Source organism: Photinus pyralis, unplaced genomic scaffold (genome assembly GCF_008802855.1).
Source record: "Photinus pyralis isolate 1611_PpyrPB1 unplaced genomic scaffold, Ppyr1.3 Ppyr1.4_LG2, whole genome shotgun sequence".
Lineage (NCBI taxonomy): Eukaryota > Metazoa > Arthropoda > Insecta > Coleoptera > Lampyridae > Photinus > Photinus pyralis.
In genome coordinates this window covers 15973226-15999204 of record NW_022170403.1, presented here as the reverse complement: position 1 = coordinate 15999204, position 25979 = coordinate 15973226, and the positions used below count along the sequence as shown (strand labels likewise).

The following is a 25979-nucleotide window of genomic DNA, read 5'->3' as shown; positions in this document are numbered from 1 at the left end:
ATTTGCCCTAAATTTGGCAAATTATGCAAAGGGGGTTGGGGGATCCTAATTCATGTTTTCATTTTCAAGTTGAACCAGTACTTCGAAACAATATGTTCCAAGCTGAATAGGCAGTAATATAAACCTCAAAATTGGTACTCTTTATTTTTTAATTCTTACATTATTACAGCGCGACCACTGTAGTCTACAACTACACGTTACGTTAGTTCATCGATTTATAAGCACATCGAAGGCCTGTGTATTTGTCTAAAAATAGTCTTCATCTGTCATTTCACCCGAACCTTCGTCATAATCTAAGTCATCGATGTACTCGTCTAAATTAGTAACTTGCCCAATATCTTGAAATTCACCTATATCATCTTTTACGGATGCTGATCCAACACTTTCAGTGGTACCACTGATTGTGAAATCCTTTTTTATGGTGCTCTGCGTGGATGCAACAAATGCTTGAAGTAATTTTGTTTGTGATAATAATCTGCGTCGTTCTTTGTCGCGACGTCTCTCCAATGCCATTTCGAAATCAAATTTGGGTGGTCTAGTATCAGATAAGATATTAACCGTTCAATTTTATTTGGGCCTACTCACTTTTCCCCATTGGCGTAGACTCTATTTTGAAGATGCACAATATCATGCCTGATATCTGCCAGTAAAAGCAATAAGAAATCAAAATCACCTTTGTCCCCTTTTTCTCCGCGAGGACCTCGTTCGCCTAAATCGCCTTTCGGTCCTCTAGCTCCAGGTGGACCATGATCACCCTAACGGAATGTATGCTGAGTTGATCACTTGACGATGAATAGGTACATACCTGTGCTCCTCGTTTGCATTTGCATTGAGTCATCTCATCACCTGGCAAAGGTACAAAGGCATCCAGCATTGAATATGTGTAATCTGGCTGCACTTTGGGATTCATTGGAATCATTTCTGGTCCTAAAATTACGTTACATTAATAATCATAGGAATATAATAAATCACTCCATTATTGTAGGTACACATTTTTGAAACTATTGGTGGGCGGTTGCTTCGAGTAGGTACCTACTCCAATTTACAAGTAGCTAAATGTCTGGAAATTTGTTATTGTGTACGGGGTCATCCAAAAAGCGACACTAGAGAAACAATTTTGCTCTATTCTTCCTCTAGTTAGAGCTATGGGAAATTCAAAAATCCCAAACAATTGTTTCGAATATTTGACGTCGTAATTGAAAAATATTAAAAGCATGATCTAATGACAACATCAAAATTTTGGCTTAAGTAAAAAATCATTTCTGGATGCGTGATTCGGAACCAGGTTAAATGAAATGGTGAAGAGAGGAAGTCGATATATTTTAAAAGATTTTAGAGTGATTCTGCCAACTGAATAGTCATAGTAGCGCACTTTTTTAAATTAGTTCAGAACACTTGACGATGTCTTTTCGAACAGATTTAGCTTTTCCCACAACTCCCTACGGAAATAGTTGTTTAGTTCACTATCAAAAATCATTAAGCTCGCCTAGTTCATAAAGCATGTGGAAATACCACGTTTTATTTGTACTGCTGCAGTGCGAATATAATTTTTAACCTTATTCACTATGCAGTTCAAATTAAAAACCGAATAGTATTCATTAATACGTATATTCAACCCTACGCTACGAGTAGCATTTAATTTGTAACTAAAACACAACAACGCTACAGTACTGTAGTGCGAATTCTGCGTACTGCAAAACTTGTAGACACGGTTTTATGTAATCATTGAACGCATTCATAGTAATAGCGTAATTGAATGTGACCATGCACACAAGATCAATATAACCTAACTATTTTTAGGTTATAATTGCTTAGTTTTCAGCACGATTTTTGGTATTTTACCTTATTTTTTAAACCAGTTGAGCGTTTATCTGTATTAAATCGAAGAAACAAACGTGGTGAAACTATGAAATCAAAAGTTAATGAGGGTTTTAAAGGTAAGTTAATTTCTCCTTCATCCCTAGTTTACCTTACTTGTTTTAGTTCTTCCTATTCGATTATCGGAAAAATCTACTACTTGCCACGAATTGTTTATAAAAAAACATGCCGTACGACATCATACAGATGATAAGCCCCCTGATCGAACATTATTTGTACTTAATATACCACCGTACATAAATGCCAACTATTTAATGAAAGCATTTTCCTCTGCCGGTACAGTAGATGATGTGATTCTGCAGACAAAGCAAAGCCAGGCAGGTGAAGATGTAGAAACTGTAGGATTTCAAATTGCATTTATCATCTTCAAAGAATCAGATGGCGTAAAACACGCATTGGATCTGAGTACTATAGATCTGATTCCAACAAATGACGCTACCATAGTTACAGGCATAAAAAAGTGGACGAAAGAATATAACGATCAAATTTGCGACCGAGATAAGTTGGAGGAGGAGGTGAATAATTTCGTTTTCAAATTTGATAAAATTATGGAAAATGAAAATAAATCTGCAAAGGGAACAGAGAGCGGAGGTTGGACTGTCGTTAGTAATAAAAGTAGACGAAAGGGCAATGCTCGTAAAGAAAGTGTAAAGAATAAAATTAATGAAAGGATTGCAAAACAAGATGAACGTAAATATCTTGCAGACTTTTATACTTTCCAGAAACGCGAATCAAAAATGAACCATTTGGTGCAAATGCGGAAAAAGTATGAGGAAGACAAAAAAAGGGTAGCTGCTATGAAGCAGTTTCGTAAATTCAAACCTTATTAATTTTGTATTCGTCAGGTTAATTATGTACTGTTGTTTGTAGTTTTGTTGTATAATAAAATTTGTCATGAGTAACAGAGATTGTCTTCTCAAATGTACATACAATGTGGTTCTAAACAAAAAGTCTGCAACACATCATACACCCATATTACCTTATTTATTTGATAAAAAAATATGTTGGAAATGTGAAGAAACGGACAAAACGTCTTTTTGTTATATTTGTATACATATAGATACATATACATGATCTTTTTTTAATTGAAAGACAAACGTGTGAATAGATACGATTTTTTCCCAATAATTTGGAATTTCCATGCCTATTATAGCCATCTATTCCATGCGTTTAATCCGTTTTTTACATAGCCAATATGAAATTCCCTGATAGGCAGTATAACTGTATAACCCATACATGTAAAAACATTCCCTGTACCTATATTCATAGAGTATTCTCCATCTTCTCTTTTTAGTGCACTTTCACTTGAAAAAAATAAAAATCTCTTGATGTCTGTCTAAGTCACAAAGGCTCTGGAACTACACCACTTACAGATTTGGTATTGGTGTCATTCGATCAGAAATTAAAAATTATTTCATGTTTTTATTCTTGTTACGGCATGACATGTCCATAAGGACTATTAAAATCGAAAACCCGTCAAAAAAACACAAAAATCGTACATTTAAAAAAAAGTTAGCCAATTGAGATAAAATTTTTAGGTGGATTTTATATCAAATTTGTAGATTCGAGTTTGTGAATTGACAATGCAGGCCAACAAATAAGGAAGGCCCTATTGACATTAGTTGTGAACCGAATTGAATGAAATTCAAATTTATCCATCGCAATTCCGAAATTTGGGTCCAATCGATTTAAAATTCACAGTGCCCTATAGCTATCTCGGTCATTTATGAACCGAATTGAATGAAATTCAAAGTGGGCATAGCTGGTAGTGATATAATACGCAATTATTCCCAAATTGGAGTCTAATAGAATATAAATTCACAGTGCCCTTTTGGCATCTCCTAGAACGCGCCAAAGTCTACTTGGGATGTCATTGGGTGAGTCACATGGAGTGTTACCCATAATCACACCGGGTCCGCATATGCAGGAGATTTTTTAAATCGAATGAAACTTTTTCGTGCACTTTCAAGTTTAAAAAATGCACTTTTGCGATCTTTATGTCTGTCTGTCTGTCAGCCTTGGTATTGGTGTCATTCGATCAGAAATTAAAAATTATTTCATGTTTGTATTCACGTTAAGGCATGAAATGTCTATAAGGGCTATTTAAATCGAAAAAACAAATTTGAATGTGCACTCTTCGCCTCTTGCTCACAAGCGGTTTAACGAATTTTTTTATTCCCACTCCTCACGTAGGTACATTTTTTCTTTCCCTATAAACACAAAAATCACGTCAACCCTCGGTTGAGGTCCAACGAATTGCAAAAAACTAACAAAAATCGTCGCATCCTACTTCGCCACGAAAAATGCCAGCTCGCACACTGCTCGTCGCGCAACTGAATTTTTGAATGCTCATAATGTCGATGTTCATAATCATTCATTCACCATATTCTCCCCACCTGAACCCTAATGACTTTTTACTTTTCCAAGAATCAAGAAACAGTTGCCTGGAAAGCGATTCCAGTCGCCAGAACAAGCGAATTCTCCAACTTCAGACTGGCATTACTGTTTTGCACAGTGGTTCGAAAGAATGCAGAAGTGTATTAACTTTAATGGTGAATACTTCGAAAAACAATAGCTACATCCTCGTTTGCTTAACTTCTTTTATTATAATTAAATAAAAAAAAGAGTTACGTTTGCGACACGAGCGAGCTTGCGAAGGAGTGCACCAAGTGATCCGATTTAATAAGAGTTACAGTTATCACGGTTATCATTTCGAATGTCTCCGATATGGTTGTATGGGTCGCGAAATCTGTGAATTTTTTTAAACGAATATTGATTTTCTTGGTATTTCGTTACTATAATCAATAATGCAATAGTTATTTGTCCCGAAAACGAATTTTTTGTACGAATAAAACATAAAATTTTTTCTCCAACCCCATTTACTTTAAATTATATTCGAATTTAGATTCAGTTCACAGTTTCACTACTAGTTTGACTGTTTGAGAACTTCTGCTTTCTTGTCCTCACGTCTCATGCCCTTCGATCATAATGATCGAAGCTCATGCCATCCTAGTTTTTAGGTTAACTTATAACCTATTCGTTCTTACCAATGAATAAAGAATATTCTTTATTCATTGGTTTTACTTCCTAGCGACTAGCGTAGGTACACGAATGCGTACACGTATGATTACATTTACTCAAATATTGGTTTTAAACTTGATTGATAAGGTGTAGAGATGCTCGTGGGGGGCCTGGCAGCTTAGATCAATGATATGAGCCTGGCAGCATCGCATTAAGGCTGGACAGTACACCCGTTCCGTTGCCCGAAAACGCGTGAAGTTGAAGAAGGGGTCGAATATTCCTGTGAAAGGTGAATGCTTTAGCTAGACAATAACGCCGGGGTTTACTAAAATGTTTTAAAATAATCTTTTTTTTAAGGGCAACGTCGAGGGCTGTTAGGGTGTCATATTTTGGAAAAGAAAAAAGGAAATAAATTTTCCTGGCGTTATTGCCTAGATATTAAGTTTACGAACGTATCTTAATTTTGGAAATTGTTCCAACTTCATTTATAGATAAGTTATCTTGGAAAAACAACTTAAAAGTTTTCCTCAAAAGCGCGAAAAGATAGCTTCCGCCGCGTGGCTGGTTTTATACAGATAGAAAATGGACTAAGTTTATGTTTTTACCATCGAACACAAATTAATATTATAAATAACCAAATTTGGGGATTGACAATAGGCAACTTTACATACTCCGTTCTGTATGTACTGTCCAGCCTTAAAGTCAACCACTTCAAGGTATGGCAAACTTAAGAAACTTTTTCAAATTTTGAATTCAAAATGACAGATAATAGTGCAATGGGTCTGAAGTAGATGGCGTTACGCGCGACGACCGAATATGTAAATTTCGTTACACATGGTTTAAATAAAAATAGCGAGCGTAAATCATTTTTTTCTATTTCGGTGTCACAATGATGATTTTGTACAACTGTTTTCGGCCGAAAACAGTTGTACAAAGACAGTGATTATAGTCGTTTTTTTTGGTAACTCATCTCTTAAGTTAGCAGTTACTAGTTAGTACAAGTAGGTACTTCGTTGGGTACTTCCCAGAGACATGGAGAGGGGAGATCGGTGATCGACGAGTGCGCATCATAGAACAACAAACTTAGAATGGAAACTGTAGTGTAATGTAAAAATGACGCGCCATCTCGTGTATGTTCTCAGCAGCTTTTGCGTGAATGGCGCCAAATTTAAATATTAAAATGTAAGCTACGTCCGCATTATAGTGAATTTCTCCGGATCTGTAACAATAACATTGGATTTGACTAGCTGAAACCTAAAAGGTAAATGAATCCAGCCAGTGAAGTCCAATTTTATTTGTTAGGGTTCCAAATAAATTCAGTTTAATGCGGATGCACCTCACCAGTCAGGGCCTTCAAAGAGTACAGGGCACTTGTTTTATAAGTAACAACTCCAATTAATCCAATCAAGGAGTTATATTTAATTTAATACGATTATATAAGATACAAGATCAACTTCATGGAACTCTACTGTATGATGCTCTCCAGATCGTTCTAAAAATAAAATATGTGGCAATTTATTACAATTCAATTAGTGTTACCTGCTAATATAATGTGCGAACTGCCACACGCTTTAAATCTCTTCGTGTTCCAGGTTCTAAAGCGCATCCAGAAAAATGACGTTCACAAACCAAAAACTTTTGTGTAAATTTCTTCCACATTATATTCTAAACCAATTCTTAAAAACTTCGGGCTCCATTTTTTGGAAACGTCTTCACAATTTGTCACACAACATGTACGTTCTCGACTTGTGTATGCAGAATTCATTGTAATAATGAATAGTAATTATACTTAAAGCACAATAAGCCGTCAATCAAAATTCAAAATTCAACTGTCATAATGGCGAACACGCACTAAAGTTACTAGATTTAGTAACTTTAACACGCACGCTAACTATGCGCCCTCTATTGAATGTTCTCCAAACTAATTATGTTTGTACTCAGTTGTTCCCGTTTACGTTTCCCTTCTAAGTTTTTTGTTCTGGGGTGCGCATCCAAGAAAGGGTGCGACCTCATGGGCGCTGCCATTTTTACCCCCTTTGTGTCATGTTGTGTTTATAGTGGTGTTATTTTAGCGTGTGTTCGTGTTTAGGAGAGCTTTTTTCGAGGTTTAAGTGTTTATTTTGTAACGTCAACGTCACCGGCATTTTCTTTTGTTCATTTGGATTGAGATATTAGTTTCTTCCTACGGAGCTGCTGCCGAATAGAGTGTAGTTTATGACGATTGCGTTAGATGTCTCTGGGTTGCGTCAGTAAACCTTTATAGTCCTGTTCAAATTTCGCGCTTCAATGGGTGTCAAAATGGCAGCCCCCTTGTTTTGTAACTTCGCGCAGTTTCATGCGCTATCTCCCCTCTCGAATGTCTCTGGTACTTCCCATGTTTAAACTTCAAAATGTCAGTGTTACTACGCTGCCAACCTAAAACTTAACGGCATAAAAAGTGTTCCCAACATAAAACATGTTAGTTTTAATGTTCCCTCTAGTTTCTGATAATGATTTTTTTAATTAAATTAAAGCACCGAAATAGAAAAAATAGTATGAAAAACGCGTGTTACAATGCTTTATTGTAATACTCCTATCTTGCGGACACTCGTGGCTACGCTTCGCGTCGCCACTCGTGCCACAAGATAGTCGTATTACAATAGGTCGCATTGTAACACTTGTCTTTCAATATACTATTTGTGTCTCCCTGCTTCAAAGCTTTGTTTTCTGTAGCCAAATTAGTCCAGAAAGTTATGATTTGCTGGCCTAGGCCGGCAAAAATATCACTAAAAATTGGTTGGTGGAACTGATTTAATTTGCAATGACAGTTCTAAATTTAAATTAAATTGTAAGAATGATAGGCATATTTTTTGTGCAAAGTCCATTTTAAGCACTTTATGGCTTGGTAGGTAACATAGTAATACGTATATGTAAATGCGGTAGGTAAGTACCCTAATCAAGAATTGTAAGTTTCACTTACAAGTTTTCGACACTTCGACTTTGACACTTGTACATGTTTACCGATGGTAAACTTACCGTTTATGGCAAAAAACAGAGAGCTAATTGAAAGTATAGGAAATTGAAGTTTACCTACTTCCACACTCGATGCCAGGAATGCCAACAAATGGTTTCGCATGTAAATTAACGCAGTCAAAAAACACAACACTAAACGGATGAAGAGTAACGACACTATATGTTTTGTAATTATTATTATTTCTGCCATTGTTAACATTAAACTGTATACATTATTCCATAAATTATATATACTTGAAATCACGAATCTTTGTCCCTGCGTCATTGATTTGTGAATCAATTTCAGACAAGTTTTTTATCGATTTCGCATACTTGACAGATATTACAGTGTTTTAGCGTATGTCTGAAATTGATTCACAAATCAATGACGCAGGGACAAAGATTCGTGATTTCAAGTATATCTACAAGCAAGTATATTTCTCTGAAGATGACAGTTTTCGAAAAGGAGGTGTACGCATATGAAAACGGTCTTCTTGTCGATATCTATGCTCATATCTATGATGAAAATTTCCAACATCAGTTACTTCCGTGTAGTAAGACCATAATAATCAAACGACACTGCATACACCAAATTGTAGATTTGCACGAAGCAATCATCGGCCCTCTTGCTGCTCTCCTCGTAATCGACAGCCAACGAGAAGTAGATATCCAAACAAACTTGTTATCATTCTTATATGTAATGGAATTAATATGATAAATCAATTTGCAAATGAAAACATTGCAACCCAATTCTCAAAATAGGTGTAAAGGTGGGTTCATAGCTCTCCGTTCATCCGTTGCGTTGATCCGTCAAACGGATAGTACATTTTGTTAAGGTTCATAGCAATCCGTCCACATTGTACATTTGCAACGTATAACCATAACCTAAATTTTATTTTGTACTGTACCCTCCGTGATTTTCAGTATGAAAAAATGGTACGAAAATAAGAACACGTTGCTATCTTAATATCATCGTGAAGAACGAATAGGCGAACACTGTTAACGTACCAAACATAACCTCATCACTCTTGTTAAAAACGGACCAACGGAAACGTAAATGTTCAACTTCAACCAACTTTTCCGTCGTAAACGGACGACGTACGATTTAAAATTTTGCTGTCTTCTGATTGGCTAACGGACAAACGGAAACGTATGAACGGAGAGCTATGAACTTACCTTAAGCCGTAAGCACTAGCTGAAATTGAAATAAATTTCAAGGTTATGTTTCCCATTGAAATCAACTTACTACTTATTAGTTTTAGCGCAGCTTCTTTTAAATGTTATGAACTTCTTAAGACTGGGCTAAGCGTTTTAGAAATTTGTAATAATAATTAAATTAACGTAAATGCTTTGTTTATTCATTTAATCACAATTAATGTGGAATAAAGACGTAAATATCCGTTCGTCTCGCGACAGTAATCACTTGGCTGCTACGCACATGCGTATTACACCTTCCCATTAATGCACAAAACTTTAAATTTAAATTTAGAAATGTGAATAAAGAAATACCGTTCTGCGCATGTGCGTAGCAGCCAAGTGATTACTGTCGCGAGCCGTTCTTGTAAATATCGGTTGTGAATTGACATGCTTGTGCTACCAACTGCCAACTGTCTGTGCTACCAACATAACATCGAAATATTGGAAATTTGAATGCAAGTATGACGGCTTATTATAGGAGGTAGAAATATAAATTTTAAAATGAACGTTGTTCCCTCAAATTTTTTACTTCGACACAAAAAATCTTGTGTATTACACGTCCATAAAAATGTTTTGCTCACACTCGCAAACATCCATTTTCTGGACTTGTGATACAAATAACTATTCAATACATGTACAACATACGTATAGGTAACAGCATTATTTGCATTGAATATGCAAAAATATTTGATTTGTATGTATAGAAATATCTGACAACCTGCAATGTAAAACGACATATCTCCGTGATTGTAATTTTTTAATTGGTCAACTTTCAAGGTCAATTTCTTTTTGGTACTAGGACCAAAAGTATCCACTTTTTGTACAGTTGCTATGGTGATCCGGAAAACGCCAATTTTACGTACCGAACACTGTCACAAAATAGCGTCTTATTGAGGTGGTTGGAGAAAAAAGAGTTTTATTGACTCAAAACATAAAGATAAATAGATAATTACCTAAGTATGTTTGGGAAATTACCTTTCATAGGTAGGTACTTCGCTGTTGAACATTTTTTACTCGAACCGTATAGATACGGCGAATTTTTATCCGCACCTGCGCACCTCCACGACGACGCTCCCCAGCCGCTCAGGAGAATTTCCCAGGGGCGAAATTCTGAGAATCGACGGGAAATCGCCTCAAAAAGGTCCGATAAAAATTTCATCAACATCGAATCATTTTTAATTAAATTAAGAATGAAAATCGAGTACTTGCCTTTTAAAATATACACTATTCAAGATATTGTTGTGGTACCACGCATAATTTCACTTTCCGTTAATTTTTTTATGAGAAAGGCTATTACGCTATGAAATGGTTCCACTTTCTTTATTAAATCGAATGGCGTATTGGCGGAATTTGGGATTCCTGAGGTTGTTACGGCATAGGAGTTATTTATGTACACGACAAATAATTTTCTAGGGCGAATTTTCCGGAGCAAATTTTTTGGAGGCGAATTTACCTGAGCAGTTTTCTAGGGGGCGAATATTGCAGAGGAGAATTTATCGAGGCTAATTTTCCTAAATACAACGTGTGGCGATGTATGAGAAATGGTTAAAAAAGTTAAGGGATTAGTTTCCATATAGTGTCCGCAAAGGCAAGGCAATATCCTAGTCTGCTCCACTTGTAAAGGCATGCAGGGCCGCTTGTAAATTTTGAGCGAACACTTGAATAGTATAAATTATTTAGGCTGTGGGGACATTGATACAGGTGTTTGTTGCCCTCAACTAAGTTTCGATCAACAATAATCTGCACCCTCAGGATTAAAACACACACTTTAGTCCCTTGGTATATAATACACTATTTGAAACTCAATCAAAAAATTGATTACTGAAAATGATCGTTTTGGTACATTTGAATATTTTGGTTTAAAAGATCAATGATATCAAAAGATTTCTCACCAGGAAATCCCCTTGGCCCTATTGGTCCGGGTGCACCAGGTGGGCCGGCGGGCCCCGGCGGTCCAGAAGCAAAACTCGATAATCGTATAGCAGTACTCAACGCCGACAACTGAAATAATAAAGGTATTAATAACAATAGTTATATAGATAACAAAGTTGACAAAAGCAGAAGACTATTATAAGTATTAATAGCGGTATGCGGTATATTTTCGTTGGGATAGTGATGCTGATGATCTATTATACGTAAGCTGTTAACGATAATGATTAGCAGTTTAAATTGTTAAATAGTTAAATGATTTTGAACAAAAGAAGACGCCCGAAAACATGACCTAAATTTCACACAAACTCGAACGTCTTTTGTTCCCTTTAAATATCCCGTTACATATATTCATATCGAAAAGACCGAGAAAGGTAAATATGTAAAACACACCCTGACACTTCTGGAATAAGGACTAAATCAAGAGGCATTCGGGTGCACAATACACGTGTTTCAAATAAAAACATTTATATTTCCCATTTGAGCTGTGTCCTATGTTTTAAAACAGAATCAACGACAAGCTACAACGATACCGAAATAAAATTGAAAAGTTAAAGACTTACCCAAATGCAAATGAAAGCGGAAGAGGGTGTATGGAAAAAAATAATCTACTTAGAACGTTTAAAGTGCTTTTATGAAAGAATACCTTCTCTTGCAGCGTTTTCAGCTTGTCGTGTAGTCGAACGACGGTTTCGCAGCTTGCATAGCATTTATCTCTGTGAACTGGCTGTTCCAATCCTTCTGGAGACGGATTTGTCGTTTCGCATGTTCTATTATCTGCTCGCAATCTAAAGCCTTCTTTGCAGGCGCATCTGTAAGTTCCCAGCTCGTTTATACAATCTTGTTCGCAGTCACCATTCCCATCCAAGCATTCGTTTATATCTGAAAACAAATATAGCTTTCAGTCTTTACAGCTCTTATAGGTAGGTAGCTAAAAATGAATTGACGCAAATATGATTCTTCTTCTGAGGTATTCTGGAAAGGCAGATATTTTATTCACGTGCTAGAAAGATATGTAACATGGTATAGCTATTTAGAAAATAATGTGGCAGTAGAATGGAAGGATGTGTAAAGAGAAAATTGGGTGGACAAGACTGTTGAGACCTTCGAAATTCCTAATCGAAATAAAAAGCACAACAAACCATGTGCAGTAAAATGAAAGATCGAAGGAGGGGGAAAATAAATTATTTCCCGTTTCATTTCTCACTCTGTATTTCGTAGCAAAGGAATGGAATTTATAATATCGAAATGAAGCGAAATCACCCTTTGAGTATGAAATGCAGGTTAAAATCGTCGGTTTCGATAAAATAGCCTACAGTTTATTAGAAAAAATCACTGAATGTTTTCAAACAGGGCATATCATGTTTCAAGGAAAGAATGCGCCGCATCCACTTTCATTCCACATCGGTGTTGACTTGATGACGCCTGCTGGTGCTCCGATGGCAAGGATACTCGCTATACAGTATGAAAAATGAAAGCAGAGAATAATAATATATAAGAAGATTGCGGTCAAAAATTATACCTAAATGAGATAACATTACCGAATAATCAAGAGTTCGAGTTTCTAAAAACACTCGAAGCATTGAAGGCATTGAAGCCAAAAAAACTGAAACAAAAACACTAAGAAACCACAACAAAATTTTAGTTGATACTTTTTTGTTTTGACTGCATAGATTAGAGGAAATAAAATAAGGATTGAGAGTAATAGGAAATTGGATAGCATAAAAGATGATACTTATTCAATGATGATATTTATAAAAGGAAGTGGGTTAGGAAGGAAATGAAAGAAACCTCGAAAGGAAATGGACAATCGGATTACTTATAAGGAAAATATTAATAAAGAGTTTGTACCGTGGGGATCCGGTTGACAGTTCTTTTGCTGCGGGGGAGAGTTGTGCAAGGGCGGGAGGCGGGGTAGTAAAAATTAATCAAGTAAATGAGAAAATTAGTTTGAAAGCAATTGTAACTGGAATGGAAATAAAAGAAATATTTGAAGGTAAGCAATGGATTCTGAAGGAAATTAAAATATTCATTTTGAAAAGACGTTATGAAATTTCGGAAAATGTTACAAGGGAGATTTAAGAAATGATTTAGACCGACGTGGAAAACGAAGAAGAAAATGAATTTACGCAATAAAATAAAGCAAAATTAATTGTAATATGATTGAAGATAGGAAATTTGATGTCACATATGGGTTAACGAAAATCGAGTAGAGGTAAAAAACATTTCAATAGGGCGAATGAAAAAAAAGTATCAACAGAAATTCTGGAAATTAAGAAAAAATTTGAAAGAAGTGAATAGCGAAGAAGTAAAGAAGTTAGAATTAATATTAAGCTAAAAATAGGAATAAATTAGTACTACTGTGACAGGATTATTATTTGAGTGAGAGTTTTGTTATATAGAAGAAAATTTTACGTTTTTACAAGACTAACTCTCCAATTTTTTTTAAGTTAAATTTCAGGACAGAAATCTGTGTTAAAATGCGTTAGATCACAGTTTGTGTTTACGTTTAATCTTTTTTTAAGGACCGCGGTGAAAAAAATTCTAATTTCGACGCAAGTTGGTATTTTTCAATCTGTGAATATGAAAATATCGAATTCAAGCTCAATTTTTGAAAAATACAAACAAATATTTTCTTTCAAACAAAGGTAAAAAAGAGATTTACACAAAAAGTGACAAAAATTTAGTTGCTATACATCACAGCAACAATGTGTATAGTGGTTTCCCAACAGAATTGTTTATTAAATAAAGATTTTACTGAAATGTGAACCCTATTGCGCAGTGGTTTTGAAAAATTCATTCTTGCTGCATGAAGTCGTTTTTTTTTTAACTTTTTTCGTTGATGTCGCACTCTGATATTTAGCGTACCGGTCGATACATGCGCCAAGTCACTTGCGTCGTAGCGTATCGATGAGTATACATTTTTACATTCTGTACGCTGGGTTTCCGTTATCATTTATATGGCATATATCCGTGAATATCGAACGTAGGAAGTCGTAGGGGAAGCTTTAGTTAACTATAATCATTGATGTTGTTTACATCGGTACTTTCACACTCGCCTGCGGGCGCCCAGGAAGACCAAGGAGAAATGAAACGACTAGGTTATAAATTATTAGAGAAGAAAGGAGTATCATGGATAGAAGGAAGAGAAAAAGTAAAGTTCAAATATCAAATTTATTATTCCCTCATTAATTAATGAAACGGAACGAGTTCATATGTTATTTTTATATCACTAAAGTACGAGTACTGGTCAAGTAGATAAATTGAATACCGCTGAAAAGAATGAGTCTAAATGGTTTAAGCGTTGTAGTGCTCGAAATGCTATTTTTTATTTATTTCTCCAAGTCATCTTCAATAAATAGTTTATAAGCGATACAAACCCACTCATCATAAGTAATTAATGAGAAGATTAGTCTTGTATGGTGTCGGCTAAAAACTTTATAATAAGCGCAACTTACCTTCGCAGGCGGGCGTTATCCTCTGCTTTTGATTATTAGCATTAAACTTATATCCATCGAAGCAAGAACAAATTATCCTTTGTAAGTAAACAGTGCACTTCTGCTCGCATAAACTCATGGAACACGGATCTTGATCCTTATGAACGCACCTGTAAATTAAATTTTCAAGTTAACTGCACCTCGTTAAGTAGTAACACTTATACTATATAAGGCGATTTTCTCAATGAAATTACTGACAATATCGTCTGTCTTGCCAATATTACTAAAAAACAAAATGAATATGCGGCAAAAGATTTATTTCTTATTAGCGAAAATGTTAAACACTATCTGCAGTAATACTATTATGGGGAGAGAATGTCCCGAATAATCCGTTTCTGTTTATTTATACAAAAAAAAAGTTTTTTTGTCATAAAAGCCACCGAGATCAAACTTAGTATAAAGATATCATCCGATTTCGAGAATATTGAACAAGCTTTTCTATTTTCTGAATAGCGGCACTTAAGTTTTATCGATGCCTTATTGGATAGTTGTGTTATGTAAAAAAACACAAAAAACACAACCATATATGGCTATAGACTTTTCTTTCATTGAAAATTAGGAAGCGTGCTTTACAAAGGGACATTAATGCAATATGTTTTTATCTTTCTGCGTCGAGCTTCTGTTTGTTGAGTAACAATGGGATTTCGGAAATTGTCGTTTTTATGGTGCTCTAGGGAGGTGGGGATTTTTTTGTTACGATTGATTTGGTTGAACAAAGACAGTTATCGGGGGCACATTCAGACCAAACAACAGGAAGAAATTTGAATAAAACGTTATTGACCACACAATAGTCCAATCCAAGTCCCCGAAGTTTTACATGTTTCGTAAATTTATAAAGTTTGTATAAAGGTCTACTCGTGGGATATGTCTGCAAAGCCAGCGACTTAAAATTAAAATTAGTTAGATCCGTTCGTTAACGTAAAAAGAAACAATTTATGGCTGAGGAAATACATAAACAGCATTATTTGAATCTGATAAATGATCGTCTAGTAACCAAATATTATTATGCACCCCTCGTGAGATGATGTTAGTCGCCTTGTGTTTGCTTCACCGACTTAAATTTTTCGCATCACCTGCACCTTTCAGGAATCTCACATATCAATGCGTATTTTCTATAAATTGCTTTGTAGGTATAGCATTTCAGTTTATCGCCCTCTACCACTGTTGCACGTTTATTGACGCTGGTGCTCTAAATTTGGTTTCATACCAGTGAAAAATTCGGCAAATCGATATTAAAGACACGGTTAGGAAAACGCTACATGAAACAAAAAATGCTGTATGCACGTAGTTTATTACGTGAAATAGCTTTTTAATCCGAACGTAAACATCCTTAGTCCAGGCTATATATTTTTTTACAAAAAAAATTAGTTACCGGAAAAAACCGGATTTTTCAGGCAGGTGAAATGAATAGAAATTGGGAAAAAATAATTAAAACGGCTGAATTTTTCCGCGGGTGAAATCACGGGGGTTGAAAGGGGTGGAAAGTGGTGTTTTGCAAATTGTGGCAAAACTATTAATTTTCGACGAAAATGTTCAATGTAAAAGTTATAGAGATTAAAAAAATGAGCAACTTTTGTATCTGCACTATTTTCAGATAACCTCCAATTTTTCTAGAAAAACCAGAAAAACTGTTTTTTTCGTTTTTTATTCTCATTTTTGCGAAAAAAAAAAGTCGTAGGTGTTAGAAATTTGGAGGAAACATAGCTTGTTTTATGGTAAAAAAGAAGATAATTTTTTGGGCCCGTAAAGTTTAACCATTTCCAAGATCTCACGATTTCTAAAAAAAACCACCTCTTTTTCAAAGGGCTGAAAAATCTATTTTTTTTTTCATCGTACAGAGGTGCGCGGGGTAGCAAAATTTTCGGGAAGACTTATATTCTAATAGACAAAAAAATAGATAAAAAAAATAGATGTCCCATTGGGTAGTGATGGCTTGATACTCTATGGGAAGCACTATCCGGTACATCCACATTGTTAGTGCCTTAATAACCTTTATCAGCCAGCTCTGAGATTAGCTCGATGATTAGTTAAAACATAGTAAGTACAGGAGAATTGAGTTCCTGGTACCTACTGATGGGTGTGCATCAGTCAGAATGTTAGTAATATAATAGGTTAAGTTTTAAGTATAGAAGTGATTGCGCCTCACCTTCCCGCTATAAATATGTAGTCGTTGCAACAGTTTTGCCTAGTGCAATCCACCCATTCTCCTTTTACGTTACACTTGTACTTTGTAGATATGACATTACTTGATGGACATTCCAGTGTATCAGATCTAAAAAGAAAAAAATAGTTGGTATATTGCCCAATCATATAAAAATTACACATCAGAATTTTATTATTTAGCTTTAAGTCTAGTACCACGTCACTTGTATTTAAGATTACACAAGCTACTATTTCGTGCTTATTGTGACACCAGGACATGAAGAAAATTAAATTGGATAAGATTTTGTAGTAGGGAAGCTAGCACGAAATCCACTGAACGAGAATGATCAAAATTTTAACCGATGGAGTTCCATTTTGCCCTATCAGAGTATGCTAAAATCGATCGTCTGCCGCCTCAGGTCATATGACTTAAGGCGCTGCGGGTACTTCTTGCGGTACCAATTCTGAAAGGTTGTTTTTCGAGAAAATAAGTTATACACCAAATGAAAACGTTGATAATAGCTCTTAAAAAAATATTTAAAAAAATCGCGAATATTTGATAACTCCGTAAAGAAACAATTCTTAGTCGGTTTTTCACGAACTTTCTACGGATATAACTATAGGTTACGGTTGGACGAATGAAGCTGATTTTTTTTACAGACTTATGATAGGTGCTACTAATTACTTAACGGTGTTTCGTAAGGGAATCTTGGAAATGTTTCACAAATGTTGAAAACGAAAAGAAAAGTGTGGAAGAATCTGTTGAAAGTTAATTTGGCAGATATTTTTTAATTATATAATTTTTTTACTCAAATCATGGTAAAATTAATGGCAAGAAACACCAATTAAACAAATTGTGATGTTGGGAGATACCCTCGGAGATACCCAACAATAAAAGTCACATCACCTAAAGTAAATTTATTTAAAGTTGAATAATAGCCGCTTACGCAGCTTAGTCTTGGTCGTTACCTTCTGACAATCTTCTTCATACTAATCAATATAATATTTTAACAATTGCAGAAAAATACATTTCCGTTTGATTGTGTAAGTGTAAGTAATAAATGCAAGTTAGACAGGTTTGTTAACCTATGAACATTATTGTTTATTTACCACAAAATAAACATCCGTAAATAAAAATTACACTTAAAAAGGCATAATTTTAGATTTCTTACGAAATCATCATAAAAATGTTTCACGGAAAAAATGCTCTTGGGAAAATATTCAAGAATCTTCAAAATTGTCCGAAAAATTCCTCCTGGAACTTTTATAAAATATCTCTTTCGCATTGTCTTGAAAATTTTGGAACCCCTGTTAGTACCATAGAAATCTCCTTCGAAAATGTTCAAGACCTTGAAAATTTTCTGAGGAGTTTCCATAAAAGTCGATATTCCTATTCCTACAATTTTTAGAATCCGTTTGAAAACTACCATAAGTATTAGACTTTATTAGGATAATTTAGAAAAATCTATTTCGAAACTAATAATGAATTATTAACCACCATTTTTAGAAACGAAAGATTTAACGAATTTAACTAAACACTTATCTTTAGAAAACGGTTGCTTTCATGAAAAAAATAATACAGTATAATACAGTAAATAAGTTTAGATGTGGACAAATTAAAGTACCTAGTATATACACTCTGAAAGTTTAATTTTAAATTCTTTGTGAATATTTAGTTAGATTTACATTTGTATCTCGTTTTTCTCCACATTTATGTTGTACTTGTTTTTGACTATTCATGTTAGTATTCAGATAATTCAAGTTGGTATACTATCTATTTTTTTCCGAAATCTTAGAAATATAATGTAACGTAGTAAATTTAATTACATGGTTTTATTTATTTACAACTAATTAACAATACGTTTATATCAATCTCGCCCCCCCCCCCTCCTATTGTCTTATTCATACGTTCTACCATTCCGTCTGACTGTAGGTGCAAAGCAGTAGTTCTCGTTTTGCGAATGTTTAATAGCTGACAAAAGCTTTGGAATAGCGCCAACTCGAAATTTCGTCTCTGGAAGAGTGAATTCCAGGGGTACTCAAAATTTGGTAAAAGTTCTTTTACCAAAACGTCTACCACGATTGTTGCTTCTTGATTTGGTACTCACTCCCATCAGGCAGTTGTCCAGGACACTTCCATCCATGCGAGCCATTATAACTTTCACGCAACACTCCGCAGGGTGACATCATACACAAGCGTAACACGTAGCAGCCCATCTTGTTCTCTGTGAATCGAAACTTAATCGTGATCCGCTTGAAACACTCCATTCTTCAGCTCGTCTTCAGCTCGGTCGTAAACCCGAATCATCAAGTCCATTCCTAAAATCACCTTATCGACTATGTCTGCTGGCAACACGTGTTGCGTACCTTTCTTGAACCAAATACCAATATCGACCGCCAGCTCGAGTCATATGGAGTTTCCAACCATGATACCATTTGCCCAAAATCCTTTTGCCGGTACGCAAAACATCCAACGGATCTCCACGTAACGCAACTATCACGAAAGTTGTCTTTTTTTCCACTGTCCACTTACTTGTATCTGCGGCGGGCTCAACTGTCTCAAGTAGGTGGACCACGGTGATTTTCCACCGATTGTCGTAATATGTTTACATGTTTCGGCGGCTTCCTTGCCAGACGACTGGGGAACAGCAAGTAGATCTTATGTTATCACAGATGACACATCACTTTTTTTTGTGTTCTTCAGTCGATTCCATAAATCGCTTTTGTAGTTCGCCAATTTCATTTTCTACACCCTGTATATTTCATGTTGAACGCTTTGTATCTCATACTGAATCATACCTTTTATATCTTGTTCACCTGATTCTATTGCTTCGATGTTATCGTCTATTGATTGTTGACCAGCTTGGAATGCGGGTTTGATTTCAGATTGACTGGCATTTATTTCTTGCATTAATTGCAGAAGTTGCTCCACCATTTCCGACTGACATAAACTTTCACTAATTGTCCACTTAAACACAACCCCACACCTGACACCAGTGTAACTCGAGGTCTAACATAATTTATTGGTAATTTGTTTTAAATAAATAAAATCATGTAATTAAATGTAAATTGCGTAGTTTTATTTATTTACAACTAATTTACAATAAATTTTTTAGTCTTAAAATGGATTCATTTGGAACGGTAATTATTATTGATCACTTGCATAACATAAACATAAAACAAGCATCAAAGTTGGAACTAAACTCGAAACACAATTCGATTTGCTGATATAGCAAACAATATTCATTCTAGAATGTTATTGAGTGCCCAAGGACGCTTCCGAATTTTCTCGAACAAACATGTCATATTTCTGGAAAAAGATTCCGTTACATCCGCCTTCGCTCTTTATCGCCGGTGACTAATCTTTCATGGCGCCTCGATGTCTATTGGGATTTCTGGAATATCCGCTACAATAGGTTTATCTACTGTTTTATTTACTGCATCTGACCTAATTCCAATTCCTGTTAATTCAAACGCAGCATAAGTGGGTTCGGACGGACGGATAAAACCGAGGATAAAACGCAAACAATGGAATATATTTTTTTAATTCATAAAAAATGTGAGAAAAAATGCTGTAAACACTCCTTCAAGATCTTCCTAAAATATATCAATTTCGTTTAAGTTTCGAAAAATTATGACACACCGTCCAAAATTTTCTATGATTATTATTTCACGACTGGGAGCCTGGGAGTGGGGCCCCTTTTGCCTTTGGCCATACATTTTTAATTAACACACGTCTTCCTTCTGCTGCTCAGTTGTGCAGTATTCCTCGTCAGAGAATATTCGTTAAAAATGGCTTCAAGTGTTGTGTGGAGGTATTTCACAAAAATTTTCAAAGACGGTAAAAGTACTAGGAAATTTTGGGAAATAAAATTTCTAGAGATCTTTTAGAGGTTTTCTTAGAAATCTTTCTGTTGCTGTGGTCTCTAAAACCATACAAATGCAAATCCCTTCTTGGTCAGTTATATAGGTAATGGGTCGCCAGACACAACCGCTGGACCGCGTCATCTTAGTGAGATTAATCTTCAGGATAAACCCGCCGGCCATTATTGAAATACACGTACTGAAGGTTTTATTTGCTTCTTTGTTACGTGATATGGTATCCTTGAGTTGCGGCCCCTTTGGTCTTAAACATGTGAAACCCTCCCAAATGACGCGACGTTGCATATTAGGAGAATATTCACATCGAGCTACAGTTCTATTTGCAATGCAAAGATAATTTGAACCATTTTCAGCGAAATAGAAACCGAATACTGTTACGGTTTCAGATAAAATAGTCTAGCGATACATGCAACAAGAGCCTTTTTAAATGTTGAGAATGTCCTATATACGTGTTTTATTTTAAAACCCCTTCCAACCGTGTAGTTTGCCCTACTATAAATACCAGAATACCACAATTTAACATTGTGCTTGTTTAAAACGGTTGTGGTAACGTACTGCGTATAGGCAGTAAAATATTAAATTTAGCAATCTATTTAAACAGTTATGTAACTTGTAAGATTCGGTGGTGAAGTGTATTTCAGTTTTAAGAGCAAATGGTATTAAGTTTTAAATTAGAACAGTTAACATTCTTAAACGTTTTTCCTGGTATAAGCCTTGACTATATTTTTAAACATTCGTCTCACTCCTAGTTCGTAATTAAAATTTTTATCTTATTTCTTTTTTACTCTCAATTACCAAGAAGTGTATATGCACTAGAATTAATTTTTAGAAATGAGCTTCAATGTATCCCATAAAATTAAATCTCCCATTTCATTAGTATTTTTTGTTCTGGAAAATTTCTTCGGATACTTTTTTTTTATTGAGACACAGCACTTATAGACCTTTTTGCTTGCTCCTATGCATAGCGTGCACTTTAATTTACGCCAAACAGAGTAGATGAAATTTGATTTATTATCCTTATGATGCTGCTATATGGAAAGTAAAGAGGAAAAATATAAAATCACGGAAAAAATCCACATCAAAAAGAACATACCCAGCACTTAAAGCAACCTCGTTAAGGGAATCCGTGTAATACCCATCTTGCACAGTCAAAAGCTCTTCTGCGAGCTTTGCAGAGCCAGTGGCGCCACCAACAACCGCTATTGAACTTAAAATTAAAATCACTTGTACTACTTTATTTTTAATTAGTCTCGTTTCGCGGGCCATAGTTAACAATGACTCTTTTTATTTAGCATTCCATTGAAAGGGACGCCGCCGCCCGTTTTAATACTAAACTGTCACTTTTCCTTTAGTCATAAATATTTACACAATCCGATATTTAACGTAAACGAAAACGTTGCGTTACATCAAACCAAATACATCGACTGCTTACAAAGTTAAATAAATGATACCCAAGAAAATCCTTTTAACGTTTACCGAGCAGAAATTACGTTAGTAATTATTTATAAGTATGTATAGTAAATTTTACTCAAGTTTATGTTCTACAAAGAGAAGTGCTACTGTTTCAATGAATCGCTGGCTAAGGCGCCAGTTGTCGAGGTTACAGACACCGCAACTTATAAAATTTGATGCAATTTACATCATTGTCCTGTACTCGGAATTATTCTTTCGATATGTAAGGAATTGAAGTTTGTTTACTAATAAAATAGAATAGCGCAGTTTATTTTGAGCGTTGAATCACGTGCGTGTGAATTTTTGAGAAGAAAATGTACACGTGGGCAGTTACATCAAATGCATTAATTATATGACGTTATAATTGCAATCTTTTATATTTTCTGATACAAGCGTTTCGCTTCGTGTCTATGGGAGCATATTCAGATTAGCATATTTAGATAACTCGCAGCTAAACTTGTAGGCTTCAAAAGCACAATGCCCTAATAAAGTTGCAGTAGACTTTTTACTATTTTTAACTTTCAGTATTTTATAAATTAGTGATATTTAAGACCTCAGTTGAGGCTGCCACTTACTCAATGAAATTGGGAAACATTAAATTTACTTCTTTCCACAAAAATATAATGCCTTATTTATCTAATAACTAATAAACAGTTTTGTTATCAAAACTTGTATAACCTTTAAGTTTCCCAACTTGTGTGTGCAGCATTTTGATGATTTTCTAAAATATTTATCAATTGGTGACAAAATAATTTACAAATATTAATTGACATGTTTATAATATTAAATTAATTTTCTTGATATTTTCAGTTAGCAATAAAAAAAATGTCACAAACTTTTAGGCTTTAGAGAAATTCTTCGAAATATTGCATTTTTTCTTTGTAGGTACCCTCCTATTCCTACAGCATTTTCGAGATATTCACAATTAAGCTTTTACATTGCTAGTAGATGTGTCTCGTCTAAGCGATCTTTGCGCCGTTTGAGAGTACCCTCCGATCGCCATCCTTGCCTGGATAAAGTCTGGTCACAATTCCTTTCTTCCAAATACTTAAATAATCTACATAAAATATTCTATACACTTTTTCGCTGGAAGGAATATTTATGAAGAGCGGGGAAGAAGATGGATAATAAGAAAAACGTACCTAGGTAGGTACTAGGTACATTACAATTTTTTTAACAATGGTATGTACCTATGTATGTACATGAATCAGGTGCCCCTGGGTCGTTGGCTGTAATCGACTTTAGAATGCCATTGATTTTAATGCTACTGCTCACACTGGCTATTGGCTAGCGATCACATTCTTCTTAGAAAGCTTCACGTCACCGAATTTGCTGCAAATGAAACTCTGCATCGTTTTTATTCCAACATCTAGAGCTTTGCGGCAGTTTACTTTGAAACTTCCCAGGACAGCGTTAACAGCGACATGGGCGAATTCAACTTTGGAAATGCGGCATGGTCATTGAACCATTCTCGAATCTTAGTTCGATCCCTGTTGCCACCACTTCTGCGAACTCTTGTAATGAGGTGCAGATAGCGGTGCTTACTGATGATCCGCATACCCATTTAGCGAGTACAGAATTCCTCTCCCTCGTGTCTGGTCATCTGAACCCATCATGGAGCGCAGGAAAGTTTGCTCTATGACGATATCCCACCAAACTCCAGCCTCAGGTGTACGTGTGTTGTGAGTACTCCTTTGTTGAAAACTACTTGTAAGCTTGAGGATGGTGTTTATTTAATTTTATTATTAATCTTCTTCCTCATCATTAAACATTGATGCCAGAGAAAAAGTAGTATAGAATTTTATGTAAACATTTTCTGCTGTGGGCCACCGTTTACCAGTTATTTACGTAAACCTAAGCCGTTTCAGAAGTCTAGCCATCATAGGTATATTATTTGCCCTTAAAAGTAGCATACTCTGGTAATTAATGTGGTTACCATCGGGGCTATGGTTCAAATACACTTAAAGTATAAAATAAAGTACAGCAAAGCAAAGCAAAAGCAAAGCAAAGCAAAGCAAAGCAAAGCAAAGCAAAGCAAAGCAAAGCAAAGCAAAGCAAAGCAAAGCAAAGCAAAGCAAAGCAAAGCAAAGCAAAGCAAAACAAAACAACACAAAACAAACATTTTAATGAACTCAATTTGGTTGGAAAAACGCTAAATCACAAACTTCCAACAAGTAAATTTATACATATTTTCAGTTCTGCAGCACAGAGTGCATTGCAACAAATATTACAACTAAAATGGATACTATTACAGATTTTGTTGCTGTACATTTCTTATTGGCAACATAAAGATTTTTGAAATTGTTTATCGAAAAAATGATACCACATTACATTTGTAGATACTTGCCCATTCAGAAACTGCGTTATTCCGCATTTCAGACAAAGCTGCTCTACCGACCCAACCACTTCTTCAGGCGGCGTTCGTACTGCAAGTTGTTAAGCATCAAAGTACGCAACTTTGCCAAATTGAAACTACCTACCTACTATCTCTTACAGTTCCCGAGAACCGCATGGTAGCCCTCGAATTTGAAGCGTCATGTATAGTAGCACTACTATACTACATGTAACAAGAAACATTGAAGTTGATATCAAGTACGTTTTCGTAAATTATTCAGATTTTAAAGTATTTGATTTTCTAATCAAATCGTGTTGACAATCATCAAGCTACTTGATGAATCAGTAGTTAGATGGTGTATTATACACGAGACACGACCTATCGTGCTATTTAAATTAATGTAGTGGGACCCCACCTAAAGAGATACAAGGAGGAGCGTGCCTGACAACAAACATTAAATGGCACAAAACTAAACTAATGAAGCACAAGCCAATGCGCCTAACTATGTATTTTGAAATGCTCATACTTTTTCAATGGATAGTTCTTCCAAACAAAATTGTGCTATGAGTGATTGTGTCAATATACATGATATACATTTAAAGTAAACCCCATAAAAAGCAATACTGTTTTTCTACATCATTTAGGTACCCTTTCCGATTTGAAAATTTTCATCGTGAAAGTGTAACATAAAAACGTATTCGTTACCTGCATCAAATCGATTACTCCTTGTATAAAGCATAAAAGAGTCATAAAATGCAATTCAATTTTCGACAATAAAATTGATAACCAAATAAAATATGTATTTTATAAAAAAAGGGAATCCCAAAATCTCTACATATTTTATTGAAAGCAGTTTGTTCGAGATTGTATTTTTTTCGACTCCGGTCGTAAGATTCAATTTTGTTACAGCGTAATACGCATATTGTTTAGGGATTCAAAACATAGACAGAATTGGCCCGAAAGTGATTTTGAGGCTGGAATTACAGTGGCGATTATCCTATTTACTTCCTTCCTATAATACCACTTGTACCTATAATAAAACATCTTTCAATAATAAATTGTAGGTTCGTACTCAGTTCGACATAATTGAGTTTTAAAGTTTTCACGTTTGAAAATTAGATTGCAAGCAATTCAATCAAATCAGAAAACTCATAGAAACTAGTACAGAAGCAATTTCAAGCTTCGATAATTACAAGTGGTCAGGAATAATCAATAGAAAAGTTTTCGAATTAATTCTTTTTGTTGAACTTGTTTACTTACATTTTTTCATTATTGAAAGCAACACGAGGTTTATTAAACTGTTCCACTTTGATTCACGAATTTAGAATTTAGAAAATTAGCGGAGTTACTGTTTGCGAAAATATACGACAAAGTGTATGTCAATCGTTACTCAAGGTACAAGTGATGCTAAAAATATTAAAAGTATCATAAAACGGACACAAAAACAGAGTAAAGGGAAATTTGCAGACTTTCTTCTTAAAGTTTTCAGGCGTTGATGATTTCATGTGCAATTTATTTCTATGGAAATACATGAACCGCATGATGCGATTTGTGTTTATCTACTTTTATAACTTTAATGTCTTATTTTATTTCCTATAATAAATTAAATAGGTCGAGAGAATCTGTTTTATTCGGGTTTTTTCCCCGTTTATGCC

At 35.1% G+C, this 25979-nt stretch overlaps 2 protein-coding genes across 2 annotated transcripts; one reads left to right on the top strand and one right to left on the bottom strand.

Annotated features, from left to right (window-relative positions):
• Positions 1-128: 128 nt before the first annotated feature.
• Positions 129-22128, bottom strand: LOC116164567 (collagen and calcium-binding EGF domain-containing protein 1-like). The gene is made up of 8 exons (XM_031478763.1): positions 21631-22128; positions 16660-16785; positions 14475-14623; positions 11663-11898; positions 10980-11088; positions 806-927; positions 586-755; positions 129-535 (listed from the first exon to the last, which is right to left on the bottom strand). The coding sequence occupies exons 1-8, from the start codon at positions 21801-21803 to the stop codon at positions 247-249; spliced, it is 1374 nt and encodes a 457-aa protein (XP_031334623.1). The 5' UTR covers positions 21804-22128; the 3' UTR covers positions 129-246.
• On the top strand, positions 1749-2782 carry LOC116164568 (ribosomal RNA-processing protein 7 homolog A). Its single transcript, XM_031478764.1, has 2 exons — positions 1749-1937; positions 1984-2782. Exons 1-2 carry the CDS (start codon positions 1907-1909, stop codon positions 2706-2708), a joined length of 756 nt encoding a protein of 251 aa, XP_031334624.1. The 5' UTR covers positions 1749-1906; the 3' UTR covers positions 2709-2782.
• Positions 22129-25979: the final 3851 nt, after the last annotated feature.

What these genes read in the sequence shown, in the direction of transcription:
- LOC116164568 (XM_031478764.1), top strand. Translation starts at nt 1,907, where the DNA reads ATGAAATCAAAAGTTAATGAGGGTTTTAAAG. An exon ending in AGTTAATGAGGGTTTTAAAG is followed by an intron (nt 1,938 to 1,983) that starts GTAAGTTAATTT and finishes TACTTGTTTTAG; the next exon opens with TTCTTCCTATTCGATTATCG.
- LOC116164567 (XM_031478763.1), bottom strand. Translation starts at nt 21,803, where the DNA reads ATGGCCCGCGAAACGAGACTAATTAAAAATAAAGTAGTACAAGTGATT. An exon ending in TACATATTTATAGCGGGAAG is followed by an intron (nt 14,624 to 16,659) that starts GTGAGGCGCAAT and finishes TTTAATTTACAG; the next exon opens with GTGCGTTCATAAGGATCAAG. An exon ending in AATGCAAACGAGGAGCACAG is followed by an intron (nt 756 to 805) that starts GTATGTACCTAT and finishes ACATTCCGTTAG; the next exon opens with GGTGATCATGGTCCACCTGG.